Source organism: Aquarana catesbeiana, linkage group LG07, assembly GCF_042186555.1.
Source record: "Aquarana catesbeiana isolate 2022-GZ linkage group LG07, ASM4218655v1, whole genome shotgun sequence".
Classification (NCBI taxonomy): Eukaryota; Metazoa; Chordata; class Amphibia; order Anura; family Ranidae; genus Aquarana; species Aquarana catesbeiana.
The window spans coordinates 232776873-232800232 of NC_133330.1; the positions used below are offsets into that span (position 1 = coordinate 232776873).

Below are 23360 nucleotides of genomic sequence, written 5' to 3' on the forward strand. Positions count from 1 at the left end.
AAAAATATGTTTTTTTCCTGAAGCTTCCCTCAAAATTAAAGTACGTGTCATACGCCGATAAATACGCTATATCAAAAAGCAGCTTAAATAGCACATTGTCACATGATCGCTAATCCCAGTCATATGACCAAAAACAAACAAACAAATGTGCAGAATAAGTGCTAAGCAAATGTGTGAATAAAACAAAGTATATGTTATATCCAATGTTGAAGCTCTTCCTCTACACCTTATAAACCACTTCAGGACTGCCCTATAGCAGTTTTACTGCTACAGGGCGGTCGCTGTGTGCCGGCTTGCTACTGCTGTGATTTTACACAGCGGGAGCCGAGCAGCGAGTACTACGGGCTTGATGTCTGCCAGCACCCGCCAATTGTTCGGTACAGAGGTAGAACGGCAGTCTGTCTATGAAAACAAGGCCAGTCTGTCAGGGTGTAAGGCATGGAACCTGTGTTCCTGCAAAGCAGGGACATGGATCCATGCCTTCCACTAGTAAAAGTACCTCCCACATTGTACAAAAACACTGTTAACCCTCTGATCGCCCCTGATGTTAACCCCTTCCCAGCCAGTGACATAGTACAGTGACAGTGCATATTTTTAGCACTGATTACTGTATTAGTGTCACTGGTTCCCAAAAAAGCGTCAAAAGTGTCAGTTAGTGTCCGATTTGTCTGCTACAATTTCACAGTCCTGCTATAAGCCGCTGGTCGCTGCCATTACTAGTAAAAAAATAAAAAAATAAACAAAAATTCCATAAATATATCCCATAGTTTGTAGACGCTATACCTTTTGCGCTAACCAATCAATATACGCTTATTGGGATTTTTTTACCAAATATATGTAGCAGAATACATATTCGCCTAAATTTAAGAAATAAATTAGATTTTTTTCCTTTTTTTATTGGATATGTTTTATAGCAGAAAGTAAAAAATGTAGTTTCATTGCTATCACGCGGAATATTTACATTAATTGTGATAGCAATAAAAGTGCTAACAAAATGAAAGAGACAGTGTAAAAAAAAAAAAAATTCGGCGATTGCACCACACATGTAAGGTATCGCCACAAACCACAGAATGAGAGCAATAACTATAGCACCAGACCTCCTGTGTAACGTTAAACTGGTAACATAAAAATTGCAAAACCCACCATTTTATTATCCAGGGCCTCTGCTTAAAAAAAATGTATGTTTGGGGGTTCTAATATCTAGGAATGAAAAACAGATTTTTAGATGTAAACAAGAAGTGTCAGAAGAGGCCTGGTCAGTGAATGAATCTACCAGCAGCTATTGATAGTAGAAAAATATTCCTAACAAACAGAGAACAGCACAGCTGATGAAGACATGTCCACCCTCCTGAGGACACTAGCAAAAAACTGAGGCATGATGAATGTGGACAGGATTATCCTGTGCTGGCCAACAACTTTTTTGATGCAATGTCCATTTCTCCTGTAAGAGGCAGTGTAACTCAGCAGTATAAAAATTCCAGTATCCCTGAATGGATGAGAAAGAAACAATATTTTTGCAAATCAATTCCAGTTTTTCTGGCCTTTCTCAAGAAGCACCAAAGGACTTTTACCTGTGTGGTTGGTGCTGGAGGTGCAGATTTTTTTTTTTTAGGGGATAAAGAGGTCATATGATTATCAATAAGACCTGCCCACTGGCTACCCTAACCTGGTGTGCACTGCAGCCCTAATTTAAAATAGTGTTGTATAAATACAGCAAGAATAATGTTGCCATGTTACCGGTCTTGATGAAGCCTATTTTAAAATTCCGCATCAGTGCTAGTTTTCTCAAGAGATAACTACTTGCATATTTTTATCTGCATCTATTGAAACGGCTGTCATTCCTCTTACAGGAATAATTATTTTGGATTATATGTTTGATCAAGGGCTGTAAATAAGAATTTACCAGAGAGGAGTCAATGTGGCTGATGATTGTTATTTAAAATGGCAACAGAATGCACTGCTGATTTATATGCAAAAATTATAATCTGCATATATAAGAGGATTCTTAAAGGGTAATTCTACAGTTTGGATAAAAAGTGGAAATTAACTCTGAAAGTAAAGATTTGCTATATTATAGGCACATCTAGAAATGTTACCTGTGTAGTAGTACCCTAAAAAATGTATCCATGTCTCGAAAGCTTCCTGAAAAAAAGCAGTGCACTTTTATGGTATGTGTGTGAGCCTAGGCACTCCTGTGACTTAAGCCTCATGCCTCACAGTTGGATATCTGTCATGTAAGATCTAAGGCACTGCTGCTTCTTACTGCTAGTCCCAGGAAATTCGAAGTATGATTTGTTGATGTCATTGCTGTGCTGCTCACTGTTTTTTGTTTTTTACATAAAAAGGTTCTAAAGTCTAATGCCCTGTACACACGATAGGATTTTCCGATGGAAAATGTGTGACAGGACCTAGTTGTCGGAAATTCCGACTGTGTGTAGGCTCCATCACACATTTTCCATAGGAATTTCTGACACACAAAGTTTGAGAGCTTGCTATAAAATTTTCCGACAACAAAATCCGTTGTCGGAAATTCCGATAGTGTGTACACAAATCCGACACAGAAAGTGCCACGCATGCTCAGAATAAATTAAGAGACAAAAGCTATTGGCTACTGCCCCGTTTATAGTCCCAACGTACGTGTTTTACATCACTGGGTTCAGAACGATAGGATTTTCCAACAACTTTGTGTGACCGTGTGTATGCAAGACAAGTTTGAGCCAACATCCGTCGGAAAAAATCCTAGGATTTTGTTGTCGGAATGTCCGATCAATGTCTGACCGTGTGTACAGGGCATAAATGTTTTTTACCTTAATGCATGCCCTGCACAGGGTTTGCTATGGGGACATTGGCATGAAGAAACACCAGACAGCACCAATGAGGGACTCCAGAAGAGGAAGTAAGGGACCAATTTGTGCAATTGCATACAGCAGGTAAGTATAACACCTTTTTTATTTAATGAAAAAAAAAAACAATCACTTTAAAGAGGAAGTAAACCCTCTCTAAAAAAAAAAAAAAAAAACACCCTGCAGGACAAAGGCATAATGAGCTAGTATACATAGCATAGCCCCCGAAGCGAGCCTCGTTCACTTCGTCCGTTGCCGCCATGATACCCGGAGTGACTTCCAGGTATCGCTGCTCCAGCGCTGTGATTGGCTGGAGCAGCGATGATGTCACTCCGGCGCATGCGCGCGGGAGCCGTCACTGATCGCCTTAATGGCATGATCGCCACTAATGGCACGCTCAGTGTGCCTGTGCCGTTGTCTACAGTGCGCATGCGCCGTAGACATCGGTGCCCGTTTTTAGGAAAATATCTCCTTAACCGTGTAGGTTAAGGAGATATTTCTTGAACCTACAGGTAAGCCTAGATTAAGGTTAAAGTGGTCTGTAAGGGTTTACAACCACTTAAAGAAAGTCCTGCTTCAAAAAAAGCATTGGCATGTCAATAATAGTAATGAGTGAACTGGGCAAAATTTGATTTGTAGTAGATCCTGAGAACCCCCCCCAAAAAAGTCCCTAAACCTAAACATAGCTCCAAACCTCCATTATAGTTTATGGAAACTAGATCTTGCTATCTTTTCTGGGCTTTTGGAAGGCCAATTTGTAAGTTTGTGTTTAAAAAGGGCATAATTAGCTAAACACTGCCACGGGGGAGAAGTATTAATTTAAAAAAGAGAGAGCTCAGTCACAAAATTGTCGCTGTCGTCACTTTCAGTGTCTGATGACGATACTCCCCATGAATCACTATCGCTCAATTCTGCAAGTGATTCTAATTCACTATTGCTGTTTTCTAGCTGGTCTAAAACTGATTTTGACGTAGAGGCTCACTCACTTTTCCACCCTACACGCCGTTTTTATACACGTCACTCACTCTTTACATCTGCACGGGGGCTTCTTGCGTTGTTTTGCACATGTTCATTTTTGCTTTTTCACCTTTCACTTTTTTGGCCCCATGCGGGGCCTCTTCCCCCACACTCACCGGCCCCCACATACTCACACCCAGTGCCTCAGCCTTCTCACTTACAAATATGGACGTGTTCTGGGAGTCGACCCATACAATGCTCTTCCCTTACCCCATTTTTCCCCTCTCTTTGTCCTTCCCTCTGATCCCATCCCTGTCCATCACATATCTTCCCTTTTTTTTTTTTCCCTCACTCCCCCTCCTTCACTTTCTTCCTCACATTCTCTTATCCTCTATGCCTTCCCCTTTGTATGGATTCGCTTCCCACCACGTCCGCCATTTAGTTTTTAACCCCTTTAATTCCAATAGCCATATAGACATATTCTTCTTTTGTCCTTTTTGCCTTATAAACCCCACTTTGGAATCTGCTACTCAATATATATTGTGATTTTATCGCAGGTGCAGTGTATTAAAAAAAAACCCTTCTCCCCCTACCCCTTCTGGGATATCTAGTGTGTGATTCCTTGCAAGACATGTGTGGGTGGCACTCACTCCCCTTGTGACTGGCCCACCGGCTACGAGATCGGGGATACAACAAGAGGGAAATTCCCATACTTTACGGCCACCCGTAACCATCGAATACATCGTGACTGGTAAAAATGCACCATATGGAAATGTTTATATATTCTTTTTCTTTTGGTTTTATATTGTTTGACACATGTCTACATTTTTACAGTTTTTCCATATATTTATCCTCTGAAGAAGACCCATTGGGGTCGAAACGCGTCAGCTCCTCACACAATCAACATCTCTGTGTTATTGTATTATTGTTGTCCATGATGTAACCCTATCGCACACTGCCCTTTGCTATTTGTATTGTTTTCTTATTTTGCTCATTTTTTGGATTTTAGCCCACATCCCAATTTTTGTTGACAGTACTTGCTGTATTAATATAAACATAAACAGTCATTACTACTCCTTTTGTATTTTGTTCATTATATATCATTGGCTGCATTAAAGCCCTAATAGGGGGATTCTGTTTTTCAATTCAATATTCGGGGTGCGCAGCCTCCTTGTCTGTACTCTCATGAGTGTCCCTTTTTTCTTTTGACGTAGAGGCGTGGTTTTTGGATGTCATGGATGTTCTTAAGTTTCCAGGCAGAAAGAATGGTAAAAGTGCAGGCAGGGCACTGGAGAAAGCACTAGGGACAAAACTGAGGTGAAATGATTTGATACAGTAATGTAATCTACAGATTACAATGTATTGTGTGTTATGTTTTTTGTACTTTTTTTAATTTGCCGCTGGGCTCCGCCCCATGCGTTGCAACATTCTGAGGGAACGGAGCCCGGAAGTGATACATCGGGCGGGGGTCCGGCCGGAGCATACAGCGGGAGGACATTGCAGGATCCTGGGGACAAGGTAAGTACCTGTACCTGGATACTGCGGTGTAATCCCGAGTGTGGCTCGGGGTTACCGCTTTTGGTACTAAAAATTAACCCTGAGCCACACTTGGGAGGGGTGTTAACCCTACTCATGAAGTTGCGGATCAATTTGGATGTACTCTAAACCCTTTTCTAACCGGCCAACACATATGTGTGAGGGCAAAAGGGTGGGTTCTCATGCCCAAATGCTACACATACAAGTTACTGGATGACTGGTGTTTATGTGTTAAGAGCACTTAAAGACTGCTCTCCAGGGAAAGATCTGTATTTGGCGGTGGTGACAGTGATGATCTCCGATCCTTCCAACCCCTAAGGCATTTCAAACTATTTAAAGAGATATCTCACCTGGGATCTCTGCCACTGTGTTTATATTCTAGCAGTGATTGGGATCTGTCATTTGTGGCAGAATTAGCAGCAGGGGAGCATCGTTGTGGTACCAGATCTACATCAGTGGATGACATGATTTTGGTACCCTTTCAAGGTACCCTCCTATTGTTGAGAACACGTGCCCCGTTTTGCCACCGCATATCTACGTTAGGCAGTCGACAAGCAGTTTAATACTGATTTCCCCTTGTTTTATGTGTTTAATGAAAATAATGCTGAACTGCACTGCAGCAGAGCACTACAAATCAAACATGGTATTAATTCATTTTTAATATGCAAAGCAAACTTACCCATTCATCCATGTCTCCATGTTTTATTTATCTTATTTATTTATATCCCTAACATTTCTGGCTATGGCCATCTTGAATAAGGCAGATGATTCATGTAGCATTTACCATCTACCCTTAGCTCAGGCACACGGGCAGGACGGTGTGCTTAGCTTAGAAAACCTACCTATTTACTAATACCAGCAACATAAGGATTAAAAATTGTGTTGGTTGAGAGAGCAAAGTTCCGCTTTAGGGCTAAGTTTGCACAGCTGGTGGAAAGCAGTCCGTTCCTGGCTGCAGTAGGAGGCTGTGTGGTTAGCAATTCAGTGCATCACACGGCTCTTTTTTTTTTTTTTACAAATTTTATTAGAAGCGTACAAAACGTACTCTACATTCAGGGTGCTGTACAGCAACGCAATGTATTGCACTGCTGTACAGTTCTATGCGATTTGGTACGATACCATGTGATAAAATGCAGCATGTCTGCATTTTTTTTGCAGCACACCACACTGCAGCTCCAGGCTGCATTACAGTGTAAATAGGACACACAGAAAACAATTGTCTTCTGTGTGTCCTTACGGTGACAGGCATTTTACAGTGCAGTAAAACATTTGTGACTGCACTCTGTTTGAATTCAACCTAAACCTTGAATGCACTGCTGGAGGCAGCATGGGGCCTGCTTTATACATAGAACTATTTTCACTGCAGCCCATTGAACGAAAGAGAGGAGGGTGGATGACACGTTTCTGATTTGGAATGATGAAATTATTCTGATTGGCTGGTACAGGATACTATGCTTTCCCATTGCAATATTTCCTACTCCGTAATGGCTGCTAACTTCTCCCTTGGTTCCTTTACATAAACGTGCAACCTTGTATAAGGCCATAACTGTAAATGTGTATGCAAAGTACCATATCCACCGACGTATAGAATGAAAATGACCTGCCTGCTGAATTTTGATATGTCTTAGCAGGCAGGTCAAGAACATTAGGGTTTAGACATGGGAAACGATATTACCTTTTCTAAGGGGCTTTCTACCCGTGGGATGCTGATCATTGGCATCTGCGCCAAGTTGTCAATTGGCGATTTTTCCTGTTCTGTTTGTCTTCCTTTAAAATTGTTTACCACACAAACAACCTAAATTAAACAAGCAAATATTAGAGGCTGCATTTAAAATAAATACAAAGAAGCACTCATACTAAGTACATCTCCCATTGTGTAAGAAAATGCATACATACCAGAAACACTGCTATTGATATTCCGATGAGAAAGCCAGCTATGACGTCTGACCAGTGATTGCGATATTCCGCCACCCTGTTTATTCCAGTAAGAAAAGCCAAACACATCGAGCCCAGGCACAAGACAGGTTTGGCGAGCCGTGTCCCTTTGGCTTTAACCGTGCTGGTGATGTACATCTGCAAAAGAAAAAAAAAAAGGAGTATTAGAGTGTAATCCCAAAAGCACACATTTGTTACATTGCAGCTTACCAATTCTTAGATGTGGTGGCTGCATTAGTCTTGTTTTTTAGGCTTTCTTTTTTTTTTTTTTTCACCTGGTGATCCTGCCAGTAAGGCAGCCCATAGATGACTCATTGTTTTCTATCAACCAGCAATTTGCTATAGCTGGCAGAGCTGATCAAGCAGCAAAAATACGACGGGACGTTGTACAGAAGTCGATCTTTAACTGATTATAAAGTATTAGCTGGAGTTTGGCTTCAATTGGTTGGTGTACTTAAATTTAACACTCTCCTCCCTTTAGACTGACAATGCTGTTTTCTGTGCTCATTAATCCATGGTGTAGGCACCTCAATATGAGGTGTGTTACTGGCCAGATCACCAGGGAAAACAGAGGGAAAAAAAGCCTAACAAAAGAAAACTCATGCAGCCACCACATCTAAAGATTGTTACATGGCTACTTTAAATTGTTACAGGGCTGGCATTTTTTTTTTTTTTAATTGTTTAACTGGTATTTTATATTGTAAGGCCTTTATTTAAATTTTTGGTGCTTAATGTGCAGAATTCATTTGTTACTTGAGCTGCTTTTTGTTCACAGCATGGTGCCACATTGTGTGAATGAAAAAGGCTGCCCATAGATGTACAATTTGTTTTTTGTTCAGCCACCAAGCTGCATATTAAAAAAATGTATGGATTCCTCCATCCACACAAACAAGATGGAGAGAGGAATCCCTTCCACTGTATACAGACTGTATTTTGATGGCTGAGATTCTCAGAATACACTGATCAACAGCTGCAGTCACTGATCGAGAACATTTTTCCAACAAGCCTGTTCAACAGAAGTTGATTGTTAGATCGACTTCAGTCACACAGGAGTGGCCTCACACCAAAATTTGTCTGAACTTGGCTGAAATTCAATCCATCTAGGGTCAGCTTAAAGTGGATGTAAACCCGATTCATGAAATTTGAGCTGGGCACATATATCTGCAGTGTCTTCTTATCTCTTTTCAAACCACTAAGTCCTGTGGCTTTCTCCTGCTCCGTTCTTCTGTTGTCAGCGTGATAACTTCTGACAAGTTCTCCGACACATGTGATAAACTCAGGCTGAATTTTGCGTCAGGGTGGGTGCTGTAAATAGATTAACAGAAAGCTGCTTTACTCACAGCACAGCTCTGCAAGTCTCTGCCTATCTGGAGGGGGGTGTGTGCCTTTCCTCCAATCAGCTGTCTCCCAGTGTAATCCAAGACTTCTCTCACTGTGCAGAATAAGGACGTGAAAATTCTAACATGACGTGCACTTTCTAAACAGTATATAAAGCTGAAGACAGCAGATATACATGTAAAACTTATGTAGGTAAATTTGTTTCATCTCTGTGTATCATCTGAGGCTGTTCACTTCACTGGGTATATGTGAGGGTTTACATCCACTTTAAACGCAAGAATAATATGCACCTAAACCACCTTACGTTATATCACTCATATTCACCGCACCTCCCTATCCCCATAGATTAGTGGTTCCTAACCTCAATCCATATATTAGAACTATAGGCATCTTTTTTTAAATTGTGGATAGAGTAAGGGAGGGTTATAACCCCTGTCAGATTTATTTTCGCCATCTTTGTCCCATTGCTGAGATTTCTCTTCACTTCCTGTCTCATAGCAAAAGTAAAGTGAAAAGGAAGTGAGAGGAAATCCCTGTAAATCAAGGGAATTCCTTGGAGACCCCCAGGTCACCAGAACTAGTGTCCCCATTGGAACATTTCCCCTGTATTACTTTTCTGGTGACAACCCAACATTTTGGGATTTTCTTTTACTTTCACTTTCAATGATAATGGTAAACAGGACCAATAGAGGGGGTGAATCTCCTTAATGGGGGCACAGACAGCAATTTAAACTGACAGGTGTTCTAGTCTAACTCTACTCTATCCAAAACAAAAAAAGTTTTGCCTTTATTTATAGTTTAAGTCCTTTAATCAATGTTAACAGCTTGGTATGTATGAGAGCTTTAATTTAAGAGAAATTCCCAAAACATGACCTGTTGGAAGTACTTGGGGACTAAGGCTAGGAGCCACCACAACACATAAAAAAAAAAAAAAAAAGGGTTAAGCATACACAGGCAAGGTCTATTATTCCTGATCCTAAAAACTTTCCTGATGTTAGCAACATCAGTTCTCTGATGTAAGAAAGGTTGAAATTTAAGTGCCACATCACTGCTAAGAGGTCCAGATACAACTTTATTCCAAGGTCAGGGGTACAGATGAATTAATAGCCAATGCTCCTATCAGCTCTTTGGATATACAGTGGGGACAGAAAGTATTCAGACCCCCTAAAATTTTTCACTCTTTGTTATATTGCAGCCATTTGCTAAAATCAGTTCATTTTTTTTCCTCATCAATGTACACACAGCACCCCATACTGACAGAAAAACACAGAATTGTTGACATTTTTGCAGATTTATTAAAAAAGAAAAACTGAAATATCACATGGTCTTAAGTATTCAGACCCTTTGCTCAGTATTTAGTAGAAGCACCCTTTTGATCTAATACAGCCATAAGTCTTTTTGAGAAAGATGCAACAAGTTTTTCACACCTGGATTTGGGGATCCTCTTCCATTCCTCCTTGCAGATCCTCTCCAGTTCTGTCAGGTTGGATGGTAAACGTTGGTGGACAGCCATTTTTAGGTCTCTCCAGAGATGCTCAATTGGGTTTAAGTCAGGGCTCTGGCTGGGCCATTCAAGAACAGTCACAGAGTTGTTGTGAAGCCACTCCTTCATTATTTTAGCTGTGCGCTTATGGTCATTGTCATTGCTTCGGCCCAGTCTGAGGTCCTGAGCACTCTGGAGAAGGTTTTCGTCCAGGATATCCCTTTACTTGGCCGCATTCATCTTTCCCTCGATTGCAACCAGTCGCCCTGTCCCTGCAGCTAAAAAACATCCCCACAGCATGATGCTGCCACCACCATGCTTCACTGTTGGGACTGTATTGGACAGGTGATGAGCAGTGCCTGGTTTTCTCCACACATACCACTTAGAATTAAGGCCAAAAAGTTCTATCTTGGTCTCATCAGACAAAAAAATCTTATTTCTCACCATCTTGGAGTGCTTCAGGTGTTTTTTAGCAAACTCCATGCGGGCTTTCATGTGTCTTGCACTGAAGAGAGGCTTCCGTCGGGCCACTCTGCCATAAAGCCCCGACTGGTGGAGGGCTGCAGTGATGGTTGACTTTCTACAACTTTCTCCCATCTCCCGACTGCATCTCTGGAGCTCAGCCACAGTGATCTTTGGGTTCTTCTTTACCTCTCTCATCAAGACTCTTCTCCCCCGATAGCTCAGTTTGGCCAGACGGCCAGCTCTAGGAAGGGTTCTGGTCATCCCTAACGTCTTTCATTTAAGGATTATGGAGGCCACTGTGCTCTTAAGAACCTTAAGTGCAGCAGAAATGTTTTTGTAACCTTGGCCAGATCTGTGCCTTGCCACAATTCTGTCTCTGAGCTCCTCAGGCAGTTCCTTTGATTCTCATTTGTTCTGACTTGCACTGTGAGCTGTAAGGTCTTATATAGACAGGTGTGTGGCTTTCCTAATCAAGTCCAATCAATATAATCAAACACAGCTGGACTCAAATGAAGGTATATAGAACCATCTCAAAGATGATCAGAAGAAATAGACAGCACCTGAATTAAATATATGAGTGTCACAGCAAATGGTCTGAATACTTAGGACCATGTGATATTTCAGTTTTTCTTTTTTTAATAAATCTGCAAAAATGTCAACAATTCTGTGTTTTTCTGTCAATATGGGGTGCTGTGTGTACATTAATGAGGAAAAAAAAAGAACTTAAATGATTTTAGCAAATGGCTGCAATATAACAAAGAGTGAAAAATTTACGGGGGTCTGAATACTTTCCGTCCCCACTGTATTTTTGTCATTTCTATACATTTTATTCTTACTAGGTCCAATTTTTTTTTTTAACCAATATGTATTATTTTATAATAAGTATCATTATTCTTTGTAGTCATCGTTATCACTAATATAATTTTCATTATCTTTTGTACCATTTTAGGATTGTACAATCAGATTGTATAATGTATGGTTGAATTTATACATTTATCATTTTACATATCAGTTTTCATACATTTATTCCTTTTTGATCAATTTATTGCCAAGAATGTATTATTTTAACAATAGTGATTATGACTATTATTGTCAGTAGTAATATCATTATTTTTAATACTAATATTATTAGTATTATTATTATGTCATTACTATAATTCTTTTGTGTTCATTTCTTTTTTAATTTTTTTCAATTTACAATTATACAATCAAATTGTATAATGTAGGGTTCAATTTATATACATAACAGTTTTGAGAGTTTTTTTTTTTTACTCTCTTTTTTTTAGGTTGATATCTCTTCCACAATGTATCATTTTAATAATAGTGATGATTATTATTAGTGGTATAAATATTATTATAATATTTTTTCTTTCAGCACCTATGTTCTTATATTTGTTCAGCATTCATATTCTCTTTTTTATGTAATTATTGTGACACCCTCATTAATATTGATTATTTGGTTTTAATTATGACCCCGTGGAGATTGACATGATCTTCTCATGTTCTTTCTAGCCCTGATGAATGGGGCGCTTAGACCCCTGAAACACGGATGTTTATTGATCTCTACCCCTGAGGAATAAAGTTGTATCTGGACCTCTTAGCAATGGCATGATGCTTAAAATACAACCCTTTTTACATTAAACTACAAGCCAAGGAGACTGTGCAGATCCTCTGGGGTGTAGAAGCCGCCTGCCCAGGAACCAGATCATTTATACCAACATTAATACCTTAAAGTGATTGTAAAGTCTTGTTTTTTTCTTCTATAAAAATAACAAACATGTTATGCTTAACTGCTCTGTTGCAGTGGATTTGCACAGAGCAGCCCAGATCCTCCTCTTCTCGGGTCCCTCTTCTGTGATCCTGGCCGCTCCCGCCTCTTGAGTGCCCCCACAGCAAGCAGCTTGCTATGGGGGCACCCAAGCCGAGCTGCAGCTCCGTGTATCCATACAGACACGGAACTGTGGTTCGGCCCTGTCCCCTCTCTCTCCTGATTGGCTAACTGACTTTGATTGACAGCATCGGGAGCCAATGGCACCGCTGCTGTGTCTCAGCCAATCAGGAGGGAGAGTCATAAGGAGGGATAAGGATTACTGTTTACATACTCTAGACTTATGTTGATAGAGATGTAATTATCACTACCATCTTTTTTATCAATCTTCATATATTGCAATGCTAATGCCCCGTACACACGAGCGGATTTTCTGTCAGAAAAAACTTGGATGGTTTTTTCGACAGAATTCCGCTGAAGCTTGCCTTGCATACACACGGTCACACAAAAGTTCTCTGAACTTTCGACCGCCAAGAATGCGGTGACGTAAGTTACCTTTAAAAAAAAAAAAAGAATGCGGTGACGTACAACACTACGATGAGCCGAGAAAATGAAGTTCAATGCTTTCGGGCTTGCGTTGAATTGTTTGCGAGCATGTGTAGGAATTTTGCGCGACAGAATTTGTACAGATGATCGCATTTTCGGATAGGAACTTTTTTTGACCGAAAAATTGAGAACCTGCTCTCAATCTTTTGCTGGCGGGAATCCTGCCAGCAAAAGTCCGATGGAGCATACACACGGTCGCATTTTCCGACCAAAAGCTCTCATTGGTCTTTTGTTGGCTGAATTTCCAATCGTGTGTACGTGGCATTAGACTTGTTGTAAAACTGTCTAATAAAAAATGTTGACTTTGAATTTATTTATTTAAAAAATGTTTTGGCCTTTGTATAGCAATGCCTTGCTTGCACTCCCAGCTAAGTAAGATCACTATCTTAATAACCAGTGCTTTAATAGTAAACACAGCTGTCTTGGCATTCCTGTATATATTCAACTTCAAAGTCGAAGATGAAACTTCCAATGAAACACATGTGAGACATTGTTAGGGACACCACCTTCACTGCAACAAGCAGTCTGTTATATGATGTCTAACTCAGTGCTTACAACAGGGACAAGGGGTGACATTTCTGGGAAAAAGAATAAGAAAACTGCAGGGCTCGAGAAAGTGTGCTGGACCTGTGAGACTTTTTGCATATACTGTATGTAATATATAATTGCTATTGCTGACACTGCAGATGAACCATTGGTGCCGGTGAAATAATTGGACTTTGTGTTGTTTCTTGATCTGGTGTTTGATCTGTAAAAGCAGCAAGACTTTTTCCCATAGGAAGTAATCAATTTTTCTTCTAACAAGCTGTCAGTGTCTTTCTGCTAGTCGGATGCTGCATTATCTTCACAGACAAAGGCCACAGCTTGAAGAACACCTGTCATTGGAGAATTATGTTGGCTGTCATTGCTGACCTCTTCTTCTAAGAATGTTAGTTCCCTGGGTGACATGCCGATTCTTTGTCTTGAATACTTTCTCAGTAACTGACCTGCCAAATCATAGAGGTAAGATATTCTGGTACTCATTTACGTCATGCTTCTTCTGAGTCTGTGACTCAACAGCCAGACAAAGCCAGGCAACTAGCATGTTCAAAAGCAGTTCAGCAATGACAGTCTCTATTCTTTTCTCAAGGATACTTTAAAAAGTAGCTCCACTTTTGTTGAGAAAAAAACATTCCCCTCTGGATGATCTACAGGTATGTACATTACAAGGATTTTAACAAACTTTGTTGCTGATTCCTACCTTTTGTTATTCTGAAGAAATCCATGTGTGTGTTTGTCTGTGTCCATGTAGGAAAGTGAATCTAATGGGAGTGGTTTCATAATTATCAATCAGCTGCTGCACCTGCAGGGCTCTACTGAGGAAAATTGCAGGTCTGCATCCCTTTAGACGTGATTTCCTATTGGGAGTATCTCACCAAAAATTTAATTTTTGTTGCAGGGGATGTCTGAAATCTGACTTGTATCTTTGTGTAGACTTCTGGGAAAATCAAAGAGCCAATCACAAAAGCAGGAAATTATGTTTCTGGGGGGCGTTCTGTACACATTCTGTGTACAGCACACCTCCAGGTAGCCATATTGTATTGCACTTTACAGAAAATGACAGTGCTGCTGATTGAAAAGGAAAAGTAATTTTTAACCCCTTGCCGACTGGCTCACGCCGATATATGTCAGCAGAAGGGCATGTACAGGCATATTAGCGTAATTGTACATTGCCCTTTAAAACATGGCATTGTGGGCGTGCACTGTGAGCTCCATGAGTGTGATCGCGGGTCCCGCGGACTCGATGTCCGCGGGGATACCTGCGATCGCCTCACGGAGAGGAAGGACGGGGAAATGCTGATGTAAACAAGCATTTCCCTGTTCTGCCTAGTGACAGGACACTGATCACCGCTCCCTGTAATCGGGAGCGGTGATCAGTGTTGTGTCACACGTAGCCCCCCCCACAGTTGGAATCACTCCCTAGGACACACTTAACCCCTGCAGCGCCCCCTAGTGGTCAACCCCTTCACTGCCAGTCACATTTTCACTGTAATCAGTGCATTTTTAATCGCACTGATCGCTGTATAAATGTGAATGGCCCAAAATAGCGTCAAAAGTGTTCCATCTGTCCGCCATAATGTTGCAGTCACGATAAAAATTGCAGATCACCGCCATTACTAGTAAAAAATATTTATAATAAAAATGCCATAAAACTATCCCCTATTTTGTAGACACAATAACTTTTGCGCAAACCAATCAATAAACGCTTATTGCGATTTTTTTTTACCAAAAATATGTAGAAGAATACGTGAATACATATCGGCCTAAACTGAGGAAAAAAAATATTTTTTTATATATTTTTGGGGGATATTTATAGCAAAAATAATGTGTTTTTTTCAAAATTGTCGCTCTTTTTTGTTTATAGCGCAAAAGATAAAAAATGCAGAGGTGATCAAATACCACCAAAAGAAAGCTCTATTTGTGGGAAAAAAAGGAGGTCAATTTTGTTTGGGAGCCACGTCGCATGGCAGCGCAATTGTCAGTTAAAGCGACGCAGTGCCGAATCGCAAAAAACGCTCTGGTCTTTGGGCAGCCAAATGGTCCGGGGCTGAAGTGGTTAATAACATTCAATTACAATATGACTTGTGTCACAATTGTATACGCTATATTATTATTATTATTTTTGTTTGCTTATTTTCTCCACAAAAGTGGAGTTACCCTTTAAATATAAGCAAGATACAATATTTACTACTACTGTATATGTTAACGTACTACATTGTAACATACAGCTATTAAAAATCGTTGTCATCCAGATTTATTTATACATTTTTATAACTTTTTTTTAACCTTTTTCTCATTTTACCTAGATAGCTTAAAGATCAATTGTTACTTAACTCTGTAAGCTTTTAACCCACCTAAAACTAAGCCATCTATTACTTTTACTACCAATACATTCCCTTTCAGAGTTTGAGCTCAGCACTTGCTGTTGCAGAACACTCTGTACCTGTAAAATGTACTCTCCTTGTAACCCATAAAATAACCCTCACTCACTCTAATCCTTAGTTTTTCCTTTATATTAACCCTTTCTCTAACTCTACTAGTAACCCTCCCTGTTTCCCTGATATAAACCCTTCCTGTAAAACTAACCTTCACAATAACCCCCCTTGTAACTCTTATGCCCCGTACACACGGTCGGATTTTCCGATGGAAAATGTCCAATCAGAGCGTTTTGTCGGAAATTCCGACCATGTGTGGGCTCCATCGGACATTTTCCATCGGATTTTCCGACACACAAAGTTGGAGAGCAGGAGATAAAATTTTCCGACAACAAAATCCGTTGTCGGAAATTCCGATCGTGTGTACACAAATCCGACGGACAAAGTGCCAGGCATGCTCAGAATAAATAAAGAGATGAAAGCTATTGGCCACTGCCCCGTTTATAGTCCCGACGTACATGTTTTACGTCACCACGTTTAGAACGATCGGATTTTCCGACAACTTTGTGTGACCGTGTGTATGCAAGACAAGTTTGAGCCAACATCCGTCGGAAAAAACCCATGGATTTTGTTGTCGGAATGTCCGAACAAAGTCCGACCGTGTGTACGGGGCATTAAACAAATCTTTCCTTTAACCCTCACACTAGCCCTCCCTGTATTCCTAACACTAACCCGCCTGTGTATATCAGACACGCCTGATATACACAGTGATCACCTGTGGTATTCCATTCGGTCTGCTCCAAACATTAGCCACTCTCCCCCCGCCACAAACAGAAAAGGTGATTAAAAGATTCCAAAGCTTTCAATCGATTTGTCGTTTCTCCAATAAATGTGAAATATTTAGAAAAGAGGAAACTTCATAGTGCAAATTTTGCACAAAAACAGCAAAAAAATCGATACAGACACAGCGCAAGCTTTCAGACTGCCAGCTGATGCGTGGTGACGTCACAAAATGTACCACAGGTGATCACTGTGTAATATCAGGCGTGTCTGACCCTTATAATTTGGGGTCCATCTTGTCCGGTGAGAAGCCATCTGGCTTTATATTTCTCCTCTGGGATAATAAAAACACCCACTAGCTGATATTGCAGATATCAAGGCACTGCATCAGAAGTTTATATGAACATTTATCATCACTTGATTTACAGCTTTGTCTTTGGGACTTTTAAATAATACAGCATAATCACAAGTTTTATTTGCTTACCGTTATTAATCGATTTTCACTGAGTGTTGGACTAATATTTACTTACATGTATATTATAAGGTTCATATCAATTACACTGTATGCGGTTAGGTTTGCGCAATTCCCTCCTGTATATATATATGTGTGAATTCAGTATTTAATTCTTGGGCATAGCGACACCTACACATATTTTTATATATATATATATATATATATATATATATATATATATATATATATATATATATATATATATATATATATATATATATATATATATTTGATAAAATATTTTTTCATATATATTTTTTTCACATTCTATATATTTTTTCACAAATTTTATTTTATTTTCTCATATATTCACCTATTTTCTCATCTATTTTTTGTTATTATTATAATCGCGTTCACATCACTACCTTGGTAAGCGCAGAATATTTATACTATATATCCACTAACCCCCCCCTGTACCTTAACACAAACCCCCAGTCTAACTCTCTGTCTAACCTATTCTGTAATCCTCCGAGTAACTCTCGCACTAAACCTCACTGTAGAAAAGGAGACAAGGTCTCCTTTAATTTTTAATTTAATCTCCTTTGATTTCCTTTAACATTGCCAGTATGTTTTGTTCCTGGTGACGCCGTCGCGTAGCCTCCAGCTCTTCTATATAAATGATGCTCACTCCATCAGCCTATTAGATCTGAAGAAAATGCGGATGCATTGAAACGCATCATCTGACACGTCCAACCACACTTCCGCCGCTCTCTCTGCAATGTCAGGTGCGCTCCACGCTGGTCCCCATCCGGTTCCTGTTTCCTGTTCCTGGTTTCTGGTGCCCAATCACACGCCGGCTTCACCTTGCAGACATCTGGGTTTTTCCTCCCCCCTACAGCCCAGCACCCACCAGCCGAAGAACACGTTACTGTGGACAGCCTCCCCTCATTAAATGATGTTTTGATACTGCACTTAGATTGGCGCACCTTGTCTCCTTTTCTACATTGCCTTCCAGAGTTTTGCTTCAACTCCCAAGGGAGCAGCTGCTGGTGTCCAGTATCATTATTTAATTTTTGCCATATCCTGCTGATTTGGGACTTCCTAACCATAGGGTACATGCGCTTTGTATTGCTACTACTCATACGCCCTATTGCAGCCCCATACGGTCTCCTTTTGGACATTGTTGACATTTGGGACTTTATTTTAATTTTATTTAATTTTATTTTTATGTTTATTGTTTTCCTTGCATGTTTTCGTGACATCTTGCGCCATTTTCTCTTTTTTTATACTAAACCTCACTGTAACACTAGCCCTCTTTGTAACCCTAACACTTACTATAACCGTAACTCCCTGTGTTCCTAATACTAACCCTTTCTATTCCCTAACCCTCAGGGCTGGCCCGAGACATTGTGCTGCCTGGGTCCAAGAATAAAATGCTGCCCCCACACCCCCCCCCTAAAAAAAAAGATGCCAAAAGGCCCCCACATCCTTTTTTTTATATCATAATTAAAACTAAAATTCCATTTATCAGGAAGTCTGATTTAAATGCAACAACATCTTGTCTATATGCAAAATTATATGACATATCATTATGTTCAATTCCAAGGGACGGGCTAGGGCAGTATATAGACAGGCTAGGGTAGTATATAGACAGCCTAGTGTAGTATATAGACAGGCTAGTGTAGTATATAGAGAGGCTAGGGTAGTATATAGACAGGCTAGTGTAGTATATAGACAGGCTAGGGTAGTATATAGACAGGTTGGGTAGTATATAGACAGGCTAGGGTAGTATAGGGGCAGGCTAGGGTAGTATATAGACAGGCTAGGGTAGTAAATGGGCACGCTAGGGTAGTATATGGACAGGTTAGGGTAATATATGGATAGGGTAGTATATAGACAGGCTAGGGTAGTATATAGACAGGCTAGGGTAGTATAGGGGCAGGCTAGGGTAGTATAGGGGCAGGCTAGGGCAGTATAGAGGCATGCTGGGGTAGTATATAGACAGGCTAGGGTAGTATATAGACAGGCTAGGGCAGTACAGCGGCTGGCTACAGTAATATAGGGGCAGGCGGAGCGGCCCCAGGAGGCAGTTGTCATCATGACATGCAAAACTGCTGGAAAAAAAACTTTGGTCATCAATTTGCTGGATAAATAGAAGAGAAGGAGAGGAGGCCGTGGTTGAATTTGCTGTCCCTCTCAAAGTTCTGCCTGGGTCCAATGGACCCACTGGGACCCATGGTAGGGCCGGCCCTGCTAACCCTTCCCTTACTCTAATGCTCTCTGTCTCCCCTACACTAACCCCCTCTGTAACCCTACCAGGAACTCTCAGACTAAAAGTCACTGTAACATTAACCCTCCTTATAATCCTAATCTTCCCTGAAACCTAACATTAAACCTCACACTAATCCTTCCTGTAACCGAAACTATAACCTTCACACGAAATCTCTCTAACTTTTAACCCTTACTGTCTTGAATATAAAGTTAACCCTTTTTTTGTATGCACACCTCTCTTGCACCAGCATCCTTTATGCCACAGGCTAACCATACACTGCTGAAACTACTGGCACCGGAATCTATTGTTTCATGGTACCAGAGAAGTGACAATACCAATGTATTTCTAAGATATAATGAAACAAAAGAGCGTGGTGCTAGGTTTATACCATAAATTGATAATTGCTTCCCTAACAACATTTAACAGGGAATTTGGCATAGATGACATTATGCTTTCTGCCAGGTCTGATGACCTAAAAAGGCTCTTTGGGGTCAAGATGAAATCTGGTGCAGCTGTACATAGAAACCAATCAGCTTCCAGGTTTTAGTTGTCAAAGCTTAATTGAACAAACTGAAGTTAGAAGCTGATTGGCTACTATGCACAGCTGCACCAGATTTTGTACTCTCCATTTTTAGTAAATCAAATCATATGTGGTTGAATTGCTATCTAAACGTTTGAATTACCTTACCATATTGAGGATATTTTATATATGTATAATGATATATTCCTTTTAAATATGTTGTAATATTATAGATCTTCTCCCCATATCTCCTGAGGCAGCAGATCAATGTGAAAAACATTGAGAAAGTAACCCTGTTCCTCCCACTACACAAAACAGCTGATTGTCAAATTTTTTTGAGGAACCCATGTTTGGGAAGTTAGAAATGTTTATATCTAATTAAACAGTGGGCAATACAGGGCACATATATGGGGATGTATGAGGGGTTCCTAAATATATGTTTATTTGTATTGTCAATATTTCTAAAGTTTTTAAATTGCATTAATAAAATATTGTTTTTAAATTTTACATACTGTTTTGTAATCTCATAGCACCTTAAAAATCCCCATGCATTTTGCAATTATTTGGATTTGGTATTTTACTTAGAGATAAGGAAAATACTTTTTTATTTAGAGATCAGGAAATTCTTCAGGAACTTAAAGATTAAGTTTATCTTTATCTTCATCTTTTTTTTTTTATCTTCTAAATTCCAGCTTCCCTATGTACCAATATAGCATTAATGTACTTATTTTGCAAAATTAAAACAGCTTTCCACATATTCTACACACGCTTACCTCACTCTATTCGTAGCTGTTTAAAAAAACTGCTCGATTACTCCTACCTTACTTCCTGGACAGACTTTAGGTCATGACACAGAAAAGTGTTGAACAGCTGAGGGTAGATGATGCAGGGGTGTGCTAATGAGATCAGCTGGTCAACTCCTACCTTGGTCATGACCTAAAGTCTGTCCAGGAAGTAAGGCAGAAGTAATCAAGCAATGTTTTTAAACAACTCTGAAGAGAGTGAGGTAAGCCTGTGTAGAATTAATGGAAAGCGGTTTTATTTTTGCAAACAAAAGTACATTAATGCTATATTGGTACATAGGGGAGTTGGAATTTAGAAAAAAAAGAAAAAAAGATGAACAAAGGTGAACATAGCCTTTAATAGTAACAGTCTTGAGGAAAGAAGGGAAAGGGGAGACATGATTGAAACCCTTAAAGGAGTTGTAGAGGCAGAAGGTTTTTTATCTTAATGCATTGTATGCATTAAGATAAAAAAACCTTCTGTGTGTAGCAGCCTCCCCAGCACCCCCAATACTTACCTGAGCCCCATCTCTCTCCAGCAATATCCACGAGTGTCTTAGCTGTCCAGGACTCTCCTCCTGATTGGCTGAGACACAGCAGCGGTGCCATTGGCTCCCACAGCTGTCAATCAATGTCAGTTAAAAGGGAAGGAAAACCTTTCAAGAAGGCCATAACTGCGGGACACTGCGGTTGAATTCAATACATTTTATTATAGAAAAAGCACCAGAAATATGAAAAACAACAATAGAAATTCCGGTGTAAACCTTCCAAAGCAAACATTAAAATGACAACGTTGTTTTCCCGTCCTGCTCCCAAAACACGGGTTGGGCTGAGTGTTGCTCAGCCATTCACACGAAGCTTTGTATTGATGAATGAATACAAAGCTTCCTCTGATTGGCTGAGGCAGAGAGAGGGGCGAATTATGTCATGACCTCTGCCTCAGCCAGTGGAAGCTTTGTATATTTTGGTGCAGTGCATTTAGGGATGAGGTGGTAGAACAATAGGTACACCCTTAGCATTGGTTTAGAAGCTTTCTATTCATCCACAAAATACTGCCATGCCCTATCCTTCTGCCAGAACACAGTGCTATACACTGAATGTAGCTAAGGCTACATACAGTTTATACAGTGCTGACAGCAGGAATATTTTTTAGAGAAGGGATTAGTTCCAGCTTGGCCCAGACAAACTATTTAAAGGCACAGTAAACATCGAGTTAAGCTTTAAAGCAGTTGTAAACCCTGCCTTGTTATTTTTGCCTACAGGTAGGCCTATAATAAGGCTTACCTGTAGGTAAAATGAATATCTCCTAAATGTGCACCATGTAGGAGATATATGCAGCCGCTGATGTCCGGTATGCTGGACCTTCAGAGTTTCTTGCAGGAACCGAGGGCTCCCGCGAGCACGGGCGGGAGTGACGTCATCGTGGCTCTGGTCACTCACAGCGCCAGAGCCCGCGATCTCGGAAGAAAGGATGAGAGAAGATGGCAGTCCTCTCAGCGGTGAGCGGGCATTACTGGAAGAGCTTCATTCTAATGTAGTCTTAGAGCGAGTATTAGAGTATTTAGACAGTATTTCATAATGTGCTAGTATGTGACGCATGCTAGCACATTATGCCATTATCTCGCAGGGCTTTTTTTTAAGCAGTTTACTAATGCGTTAACAAGGTGCATGATGATAGATGGACAGAGCAGAGTGACAGAGGGATGAGCTCAGCAATCTGCTGCATTTATTTTCACTGTACAGTCACAGGCTGTAACAGGGACAAGATCAAATGTGGTACTTACTGTAACTGCCTAATAAAGGATGTGGGAGAAGAGAAACTACTGTTTGGTTTAAAGTATGATTAAAGACAAACCTTTTTTTTTTTTTGTTTTGGACAGGGATAAAAGCAGCGGTCAGTTTTTTTTGCTGTCATTGCCCTCGTTAGGGATGTTCACTCTCTCTCAATTTGTCATGTTTTTTTTTTTATATATATTTTTTATATATTCTCTTTTTATTGTTATAAATTCTTTAAAAAAGAAAGAAACAATTACATAAATGTATCATCTATTTCACATAACATTTTGCATACCAATTCTTAAGACCCCTCTCCCTCCCTCCCCAAAAAAACAAAAAAAACAAAACCCTGATAACTCCTTCCTAAACCCCCGCCTCGCCCAAGGACCAATTTCTCTTTCATCTCTATTCCAATATCATGTCAGCTCCTCTAATCTTAAATATTCCAGTGTCATGCCCCATATCTCTTGACAGTCTCAGTCATCAAGCATATCCATGTACCCCATGGATTTTTTAATCTTCAGCCACTTATACCACCCCCAAATAGTATGGTATTTCCTTAGGGAGTCATCTGCTGTGTGCAATGTTTCTTCTATAGGTTAACTTTTGCGACCCATTCTCTCATACTCGGGATTTCTGATGTTCGCCAAGGTCTTGGTATCTGACTTTTGGCTGCATTTAAAAAATGCAGCACTAAAGTATTCTTACATTGTATAACGTTTTTTTTCCATACTATGGAACAGACATCTCTATGGCTCCAACTGTATATGTTCTCCTGTAATTTGGTGGATTGCCTTGATGATGCCCTCCCAAAACGGCTGTATCTTTATACATTCCCATCACAAATGCACGTAGGTTCCCTGTGCGTCAGACCCCCTCCAACATGTTGAGGGGGTGTCTGCTCCAAACCTCTGCGCCCTCAGTGGGGTT

At 40.2% G+C, this 23360-nt stretch overlaps 1 protein-coding gene across 1 annotated transcript in view; it reads right to left on the reverse strand.

The window, feature by feature from the left end:
- Window positions 1–23360, reverse strand: part of PLPPR5 (phospholipid phosphatase related 5) — a 503376-nt gene that overhangs the window by 130465 nt on the left and 349551 nt on the right. Inside the window, exons 4-5 of the mRNA XM_073593102.1 lie at window positions 7233–7409; window positions 7012–7131 (exon numbers count right to left, since the gene is read on the reverse strand). Coding sequence (XP_073449203.1) covers window positions 7012–7131; window positions 7233–7409 — 297 coding nt within the window. The remainder of the gene's footprint in view (window positions 1–7011; window positions 7132–7232; window positions 7410–23360) is intronic.